Source organism: Apteryx mantelli, chromosome 9 (genome assembly GCF_036417845.1).
Source record: "Apteryx mantelli isolate bAptMan1 chromosome 9, bAptMan1.hap1, whole genome shotgun sequence".
NCBI classification, from domain to species: Eukaryota; Metazoa; Chordata; class Aves; order Apterygiformes; family Apterygidae; genus Apteryx; species Apteryx mantelli.
Genome location: NC_089986.1, coordinates 11471138 through 11480670, shown reverse-complemented (window position 1 = coordinate 11480670; position 9533 = coordinate 11471138). Strand labels below are relative to the sequence as shown.

The 9533-nt window shown below is 61.0% G+C and overlaps 1 protein-coding gene across 1 annotated transcript in view; it reads right to left on the bottom strand.

Moving 5' to 3' along the window:
* Nucleotides 1–307: 307 nt before the first annotated feature.
* EPHB3 (EPH receptor B3) overlaps nt 308–9533 on the bottom strand; it is a 32041-nt gene continuing 22815 nt past the window's right edge. The window contains exons 4-16 of the mRNA XM_067301679.1: nt 6541–6696; nt 6026–6361; nt 4938–5062; nt 4591–4759; nt 4391–4496; nt 3931–3983; nt 3596–3718; nt 3249–3496; nt 2793–3008; nt 2556–2705; nt 2275–2468; nt 1948–2103; nt 308–1634 (exon numbers count right to left, since the gene is read on the bottom strand). Of these exons, the coding sequence (XP_067157780.1) occupies nt 1526–1634; nt 1948–2103; nt 2275–2468; nt 2556–2705; nt 2793–3008; nt 3249–3496; nt 3596–3718; nt 3931–3983; nt 4391–4496; nt 4591–4759; nt 4938–5062; nt 6026–6361; nt 6541–6696 (2141 nt within the window). The 3' untranslated portion in view covers nt 308–1525. The remainder of the gene's footprint in view (nt 1635–1947; nt 2104–2274; nt 2469–2555; nt 2706–2792; nt 3009–3248; nt 3497–3595; nt 3719–3930; nt 3984–4390; nt 4497–4590; nt 4760–4937; nt 5063–6025; nt 6362–6540; nt 6697–9533) is intronic.

Here is a 9533-nt window from a genome sequence, read left to right as displayed (position 1 = left end):
GGGCTGGGTACCACCTCTCCGCCCAGACACGCACGCACCAGCGCCTACAGGCAGCGTCACGGGGGGAACCATCCGAATACGCCACAGGAAGACAGCACGGGGGGGGCAGGGAGGGGTACAGAGCCAGCCCGCGCCCCGCAATATTTACAGTCCGGGGCCAAGCACGCTGCTGGCAGAAGGGAAGAAAAAATCAGGGGAGACACCATGCTCCGGCAGGGAGCGGGCAGCGAAGCGGGACGGAGACAGTGGCACCTGCCTCGCCGGCCCCGTGCAGCGAGAGAGACCGACGGAGCAAAGGAAACGCAAGTAAAATTCTTATTGCCTTTATTCTGCCCATTGCCTCACACAGTCCTGACGGCCAGCACACACGCACGCACCGCACGCACACACTCACGCACACTCACGCACGCTGGGAGTCTCGCCCTCAGCTTGGAGGAACCGGGCTGCAGTAAATAAGTCAGAGAAAGGTGAGTGAGTCTTTTGGCAGCAATCACAGCGTGTGTCAGGAGCGGCTCGGCCGCGCCGGCTCTCGCGCCGGCGGGCCCTGCTCCTTCTGCATAAAAACGCGAGGCCGGGGGAGGGCCAGGCCTCTCCCCTCGGCGCGGCCTCCCCCCCCCAGCCCCGCTCTCCGTCCCCGCTGGCGGGAGCGCGGCTGCCTTCGGTCCTGGGGGCGGAAGGGTCCCTGTGCAAACGTGCTGATGGCCTTACTCTGCAGTCCAGAGCCGGCCACGAGAACCAAGAGGGGTAAGAGATGCGGAGCTGGGCGCCTGGTCCCCTTCCCTCCCCTTTCTGCTCCCTCTTATTTTTTTTAATATATATATCTATATATATATTTTTTTTGCCTAACTCCCTGCATAGTAAAATCTCACTGGGTTCGGATTCTGGCGTGCAAAGCCAAGAAACGGAGCAAAGCCTTCCCTTCGGACACGTTCCAGTGCAGACCCTCGTATGGAGGGGCCACGAGGGGCGGAGGAGAGAAAAGTGATTGTCTGGGGCCGGGCGGCCCTTCCCTGTCGCCGTCTCCCCCGCGGGCAGCCCCCGCGTCAGCTCGGCCTCCCCTTGCTGCTTCCACGCGGGGACCAGAGTCGGGGAAGGCTTCAGACGTGTCTGACGGACTTAGGGGACGGGTAAACAGTCTGCGGCCTCGGAGAGAGGTGGGAAGTGAGGACTTGGTGCGGGGAAAACGGGGTAAAAAGAAATCCAAGAAGCAGAACAACTCTTCAAACCGATGGGCACCGAGACAGGGCGGGAAGCGAGGTGTGCCATCTCCGTCCCATAATCCATCTTCAATATGAAGACTGTGTCGCTGCCTCGTCGCTCCAGGACACAGAACGAAAAGCTGGGCTCCCTCTCAGCATGAGTGCCTCCGATCCAGGGAAGGGCGGCCCGGCCCGGCCTGTCCCAGGCGACCGTCCGAGGCAGAGGAGTGCCACGTGAAGGGGAAAACGGGAAGCCGGGCTGCACCGCAAACTGGAACCTGGTTGGCAGATTCCCTCGGTCCGTTCCAATGCAGAGTCCCCTGCGGTCAAACCTGAACTGGGAGCGTCTGGTTCATCTGCAGCCTCATGTCCTGAATGCTGCTCAGGATCTTCTTCTGGTGCCCTGCTAGCGTCACCCCTATCCTCAGCAGGTCTCTGCAAGGAGGAAGTGACAGATTTAGTGGCCTGTCAGCTGCTATACCGGCACACATCCCTGCCAATCTCGCGGCTGCTGAGACCCCACATCTTCATTAACAACCTTCTGCCAAGCTCCGGTGTCCCTCTACTGCCATGGGGCATTGGCAGTTCTGGATGCTGAATCCCAGATCTTTACCCCCTTAGGAAAACCCCATGCACAATTCACCCCTCCACACGCACAGGCCAAAGGCTGCCAGATAGGCGAGGGATCACCCACCGCAGACCAGCCCCAGCCCTCCGAGCTCTCCCTCCTCCACAAGCAGGGACTTACTCCGCAGTCATCTGCGCCACCAGGTCGAAGGAGGCAAAGCCAGCATTGACGAAATTCTCCTTGTACCGTCCCATTTTGATGGCATCCAGCCAGTCTCCCACGGTGGTGAAGGTGGTGTAGTCTGGGACGGTACGGTCCAGGAGTGGCTGTGAGACACTAAGGAGCAAGAGAAGCACAGGTCACAGGGAGCAGGGGGATGGGCAGCTGTACTGGAAGTGGGGCTGACTTATCTCTGCTGTCCCACAGCCCTAATCCCAAACATCCCTCCATTCCTTGGGCTTGGGGGAAGCCAGGCGAGTTCTGGCTGCGGGCGGGGACATCACTGACCCAGACTGGACGCTGGCGATGACTTTCAGGCTGGCAGCGTTGCGGATGAGCTTGTCCAGCGTGTTGACAATCTGTGCAAACTTGGGCCGCAGGTTGCGGTCACGCACCCAGCAGTCCAACATCAGCTGATGCAGCGCCGTGGGGCAGTCCATGGGGGGTGGCAGGCGGTAATCTTGCTCCACTGCGTTGATCACCTGCAGAGAGATGAGCAGAGGCAGGCTGTGAGTCACCTGAGCCCCCGTGGCCAGCCCTTAGCTCCCTGCTCCCTAGGGAGCACTTACATCCTGGTTGGACATGTCCCAGTAGGGCCGCTCCCCGTAAGACATCACTTCCCACATGACGATGCCATAGCTCCACACATCGCTGGCCGAAGTGAATTTGCGGTAGGCGATGGCCTCTGGAGCTGTCCATCTGATAGGGATCTTGCCACCCTGCAGGGATACGCAGCTCTATTATTTAGTGCACACCTGGATGTCCCCCCCACCCCTGGATTTGTGGACCCCCCAAATGCCCTGTACCAGGGAGCTGGTGTAGGTGGGGTCAGCTGGGTCGTCCTCCAGGAAGCGAGAGAGCCCGAAGTCAGACACTTTGCAGACCAAGTTGCTGTTGACCAGGATGTTGCGGGCAGCCAAGTCCCGGTGCACATAGTTCATCTCCGAAAGGTACTTCATGCCAGCAGCGATGCCTCGCAGCATCCCCACCAGCTGGATGACTGTGAACTGCCCGTCGTTCAGCTGCCGGGGAGAGATCAGCAGGGTCTGCTACCCTCCGATAGACTGGGGAGGGATCCTAACCTGCTACCACCACCTTCCTCTTCCCTAGAGCCAACTCTCTTCCCCGCTCCACAGATGTCACTACCTACAGGTTAGCCCTGCGATATCAGCACGATAGTGCTGATGGAGGAGAATGGGAGCTCAGAGTGGCCCAGCCCCTCACACTGAAGCCCCCAGCCCAGGCCAGGAGGGAATGCTTACCCGGAGGAAGGAGTCAAGCGCGCAGTTCTCCATGAACTCTGTGATGATCATGACAGGGCGGCTCTTGGTCACCACACCCTCCAGGTGGATGATGTTGGGGTGGTCGAACTGGCCCATGATGCTGGCCTCACTCAAGAAGTCCCGCCGCTGCCGCTCCGTGTAACCCACCTTCAGCGTCTTGATGGCCACGAAGATCTCACGGCGGCCAGGCAGCTTCAGGCGCCCGCGGCACACCTCGCCAAACTCCCCTGTGGGCAGGAAGGGGAGAAGAGGGCAGCATGGTGAGCCATGAGACAGGGCGAGAGGAAGCAGTCTCAGCAGCTGCTGTGCCCAGCCCCAGGACTTGCCTGCTCCGATGACCTCCTCAATTTTGACGCAGGAGATGTCAATCTCTTTGGCAAATTCCCGGACAGCTTCGTTGGGGTCCTCATAGGTGAAGGGGTCAATGTAGACCTTTGTCCCGGGGGTGACTGTAAGAGAAGAGGGGATGTTACCAGGAGGGACACAACACGGGTGACAGACATGCCAAGCCAACTTTGCACTGGCCATCAGTCCATCCCTCACAATGCCCAGGAAGAGAAGGCTCCCCCTTCCCTTGTGCATGGGGGCAGGAGGACACACTTCTCCCCCTCCCTCTTGAGAGGGGGCATGCAGAGCCCAGGTGCTGGGCTCTCACGCTCACCATATTGCTGCAGCTTCTCCGTGTACTCGGGATCTGTGCTGTTGCGCTGCTTCCTGCCCAAAGGAGACGAGAGGAGGTTTTCAGTAACCATCCCTTTCCTGATGGGGCAAAGACATTTACTGCCAGCTTCCAACTCCCAGCACAGCCAGCCTATGCTAGAGAGCTTCCGCTCTGGCAGCCCACGAGCAAAGCGATCCCTCTGCCTAAGGGGCAATGGGAGAAGATGGCCTAGCTCTACTAAGGGAGGGATGGCTGAGCCCACGATGGGTGCTGGGGAAGCTGAGATGCACAGTCCTCCTACAGACCCGGCACTCTGGTACCCACCTGCAGCAGGTCCAGTCCTTCACTCTTAGACTGGAGCTGGAGGAGCTCTGCCCACAGGCAAGGTGGGGCTGCAGGCCATGCATGAGCAACCCCCAAATGCAGCTCTGACCCCCTCTCCTCCCTGCAGAGCCAGTACCTGAAGCAGACGATAGCGATGACCACCACAGCGATGACAAACACCAGCACCGCAGTGGCTGAACCCACAATCAGAGGCAGCTCCTGGAAACTCTTGCTGGGGGAGCCTGATGGAGGGAAAGGCAGGAATCAAAGTCAAGCTGGGGAGGGAGCTTGTGTTAGAGTGCTGAGGGATGAAGGCAGTCCAGCCCTGGTACCTACCATTCTCTGCAGTTGTCTGAAACTCCATGGGGAGGCTGTAGAGGCCATATCCAGCCACCGTACGTGCCCGGACCTGCACCACATACCGGGCACTGGCTTTCAGCCCATCCAGCCGCACCATGTTGTTCTGACTGGTGACAGTGTTGGCAATGCCATCGCTCTGGCCTTGCTGCAGGGGAGACACGTGGATGTCACTGCTGTGAAGGGATCCCACCTTTGTTGTCCCCCTACCCCATCGCTTCCTCCTAGTCCCTGGGCACCCTCTCTGCGGGGATGTCCTTTGCTGCAGGGCTGACTGCCAGCCAGAAGAGGTGAGGGGGGAAAGGCCACCCCGCACTCTGCTTTACCTTCTCAGAGTACTTGATCTCATAGTCAAGAATGATGCCGTTGGGTCTCTCCGGGGGAGTCCACGACAGCGTCATGCTGTTCCCGGTGCTGCCCTGCAGGTGCATCGTGGGTACGGCAGACGGGGCTAGGAAAGGCGACAGGAGAGAAATGAGGCTGTGCCAACACCTGCTCGGCCCTACCGCAGCCCAGCAAGGCTGGCAATGCGGCTGGACACATGGTTTGTCTCCAGACATCCTGCGCAGGATGGGCAGACACCACTCCAGCAACTACGCAGGCCCACCCAGTCTGCAGGCAGCACCTCCACAACTCCAGCAAGGCCACCTGTACCAGCCTATGCCCTCCACGATCCTGTATCCATGTGGGGGACTCTCTCTGCCTGGGACCTGCTCAGATAACCCCAGTGGAAGGGCACGGCAAGCTGTGAGACTGATACCTCACAAGTTTCTGGAGGGAGGGGCAATCTTGGCATCTTGCAGCCAAGCTGATACTGGACCCTTGGAAATAGCTCCAAGGTAACATTTCATCCCATGCCTAGCTGCAAAGTTGTCCAGGGAAGAGCCCTGCCTGCCGAAAACAGGGCTCCATGCCCTCCTCCACTTGCTAGGAGCTCCCTGCTCCACCCCACTGACGAGACCCGTGAAATCAGATCAGAGCGCGGCGGCTGGAGATTACCAGCACACTGGAGCCAGGCCAGAGGGGGAGGAAAGAGGGAAAGGCAGAGCACTTGGCTGGCTGCAAAGGTTTGGGCTGGTGCTGAGCTTTCCTGGGCCCACAGGGGAGAAATCTCATTTCCTTCCTCCTCCCTTCACAGCAGGCACAACATCTCTGGGGTGGGTCTAAGAGATCCAGAGCTCTCCGGAGCATCTGCCAACCCTGCCCTTCTCCGCTTGCATGAGTTCTGATCTCATCTCCTCCAGGGATATGTGTTTAAACGGAGAGGAGAATTTAGCCAGGGGATTAGATGCAGGCATGGAGAGCCTGTAACGCAGCAGCACAAAGGACTGCAGCCTCCAAAACTGTCAGCAAGAAATCCCTGCTCTGCTCCGCGGTGGAGAGCCACCCCCTGCTTGCTGGCAGCTCCACTGACCTGCCTGGTTGGTGGTGATGTTGACAGAGGCAAAATGGGGAGAGTAGGGGCTCTTGCTGGAGATGCCGTTCACAGCCTGGATCTCAAAAGTGTACTGGGTGTGGGCCATCAGGTTGCTGATGTAGATGCGACGCTCAGTGAGGCCGAGCTGGCGTGGCACGAACTCCACGTTGTCGTCACAGCGCGTGCACACGCGCCTCTCCACGCTGCACTTCTTGCAGATGACGTTGTAGAGCAGGTCATCCCGCCCGCCCGTGTCCCGCGGCTCGCTCCACTCTAGCACCAGGGATGTCTCGTTCACGTTGGAGATGACGCTGCGGGGGGCGGATGGGACACCTGCGGGGGTGAACGGAGAGCACACGGGTTAGGGATTGCTGCCACGCACGCCCTGCCCAGCTTGCTTCCTGGGGTGGCCAGGGTACACTCCCTGCCCCAGGACCAGATCCATAACCTCCAAACCTCCCCTCCGCTCCCCGCTGCCAGGCTCTGCCCTCCTTGTGCAGGGCTGGACTCACTGGTGCAGGCGCTGTCTGCAGGGTCCGTGTCCGCCCGATAATAGCCGTTTCGACACGAGCAAACCGTTGCCGCTCCAGAGGTTGTCCGGCTGTTGGGAGGGCAGGGAGAGCAGGGGCCTTCCCCTTGCTTAGACTTGAAGGTTCCTGGACCACATGCTGGAAGAAGAGAAGACAAATCAGCATTACGAAGTGTATCCAGCGAGCACCCGTGATTCCCCCCAAGGCTGCGCAGACCCTTCCCTGCTGCCCTGCAAAGTCTCTGATCGGTGGCTTGAGGGCCACGGGCCACCTGCAAGACTTTCCCCCGTGGGATGGGCATGCAGACGCCGCTGCAGCTTGAGCTGAGAGGGAGAGTAAAGGGTGCCATTTCCTGCATTCCTCAACCGCTTGTTCGGCGAAGGCTGGGCCCCCTCCAGCAGTCAGCTCTGCCCCCCAGGCTCACTCCCTCAAGCAGGGGCTATGTCCAGGGACGCTCTTTCCCGGCTCCAAGGGCCACCGCGGTCTGCTGTAGGCCCCTTCCCCAGCACTCCCTGCAGGACCCATCCCCACCCCATCATCCCGGCTGGTCAGGACGAACCAGAAACCTCCTGCTGACCCAGGGGAGACCAAACTCCATGCTGCTCACGGTTCGAGGGTGAGCTGGGCACCGTGCTCAGCAGGGCTGGCAACCCAGGGGAGGGCTGCCATGGGGAGCTGATGCCGAGAGGCCGAGCCACCCTGTCCTGCCCAGCTCAGCCGAGCTCACCCCAGTTCACTGAGCAGCGCCCTGGGCTGGGGAGGGAGGTCCAGCCATGAAAGCAAGTCCCCCTGCTTTGCTTCTTCACTGCGTTTCCCAAGGAGAAGCGTCCCCACACACGGGCTCCCCCTTCCCCAGCTCTCTGCTCCCGCTGGCTTCCCTGCTCTGCCCAGCACCCTCCGCTTCCCGGGGGAAGCAAAGCGGGTAAGGGAGGCCTCAGCCCTGCCGCAGCAGCCCCACGCGGCCCCAAACAGGGCCGCTCAGTCCTAAACCTCCTGCCTAGGGCACTTCAGCCACTTCTCAGCTCCGGGGCCGCTGGCATCCCCCAAGCCAGGCTCAAGTAGTGTGCCGAGCAAGATTAAAACATTCCAGCGGCTCCTTGGCTAAATAGTTGCTTTGATCGCGTTGCCAACATCTTAACCCCCTTCACTTCCGATCAGAGTCCTTCGAGGAGCCAGAAGTCCCGGCATCTGGGCCTGGCTAGCAGGACGGGGTGCTCAGTCATAACGACGGATACGCGAAAGGATTAACGGCGCTTGAGCCGAGGAGCAGAGCAGCCTCAGGAAAACAACCCACACCTTGAAACAGCCTAATTCAGCGTAGCCCTACTCCAAGCACACAGCAAGGGGGGACGGGAGCAGTTCGAAACCGCTCTGGTGTCAGGGGCCCAAGGCTAGACACGGGAATCGGGTCTTTGCTCCGCGTTTGCAGACAGCTGGAGCGATCGGAGGGCGCCAGAAGCGGCTCCGCTTTGGCATCGCCCCCATTGCTCGCAGCCGGCGCAGAGTCAGGACCCGGGAGGGTTGCCGACTGCCCCGGAGGAGGGCACCTCCTCCCCTCTCCCTCCCAAAACGTTCCCGTGGTTCCCCAGGGCACTTAACCCTGCCGGCAGCCCCGTCCCGGAGCGGAAACTGCCGGCCCGTGCCTGCCGCATGACATCACCCGTAAACAAGAGGAGGTTTCTCCTTGCTTCATCCGAGCCGGAGCGAGTGGAAGTTTCCTGTTATGAGGCATCTCCTAACACCCTCTGCAGGAAGTTTTCCGGCTGGCAGCGGCGGCCCGGCGCACAGGGTGTGGAGCGCCGCTGAATCACCCGCTGGCTCGTTTCGCCTTGGCCGGCCCCGCGGGTTCCCGTGCACGCGGCTCTCGCTGCAGGGGCCCCGTCCAGGCCCTCTCCAGCTGCCTGATCCCGCAGAAAGGAGCTGGGCGCCTGCCCAAGAAGCTGCTGGTGTCTCTGGCCTTTCGGTGCCCCCAGCCAGTGCGGCTGTACGGTGCCGCACTGCAACTGCGCAATGCTGCGGCGGCGGCGCCGGGCTCGGGGCGAGCTACGAAGTTCGACACGCGGCAAGCAGAGGCGGGGGGCGACAGCCACTTCTCCGGGGTCTCCCGGGTGCCCCCGCCGTCTCCTTCGTGGCCACAGCGCCGCCTCCGCGGGCGCCTGCCGGAGGAGCCGTGCGAGCGGCTGCAGCCACCGGGGAGGACGCCCCACTACCGATTAGGAGGCCGGCACATCACGCTGCTGGCTCGGCACTCCGGTCGGGCCGTGGCAGATCCAGCGCCTGCCCCGCTCCGGCTGCCCGGCTCTCCCGCTCAGCGGGCCACAGCAGCCGCTTCCTGCTTGCGGCCCAGGAGCCCAGGCCTTTTGGCACGGAGACTCCTGTTCCGCCAAAACAGGACTGACCGCACTGGCTCCACTCGCTCCATTGCTCCTTGACCTGAATTTACCCAGCCTTCGGGCCCTCCCCTTGGAAATTAAAGTTTAGCCCCTCCTGACTGCGTAGCCTGGAGGGCAAAGGACAACTCCGGTCTGCTTTGTCCGGCTCATCTGCAAGCGACTGGAAGAGACCCAGAGCTCCCGGTCCCACCAGCCCAGGGCACACTCACCCGACCCAACCACCGCCACGAAACGCAACGATGGGGACGGCAGACGCCCCGAGGTCCCGGAGCAGCCTCAGCACACGCCGACCCACCCCAGCTGGAGTCCCTGCAGTTAAAACTGGGCGGATGCAGATTCACACATAAGGAACCAGATTGCTGAGGAATGAGAGATGACTGAAACCTCTTGGACAGGAACACTCTGGGCTCAGAAAGCTGCCAAACATGCTTTGGTTATGGACAGGAGCCCAGATCCATCAGGGACAAACCCCCTGAAATAAATGCTGGGGGGGGGGTGGGGAAGGAATGAAGCTGGAGCAAGCAGAGTTTGCATGAAGCCAAAAAGCCCGAGCACAGCATTCGAGACAGGGATCGCGAGGTG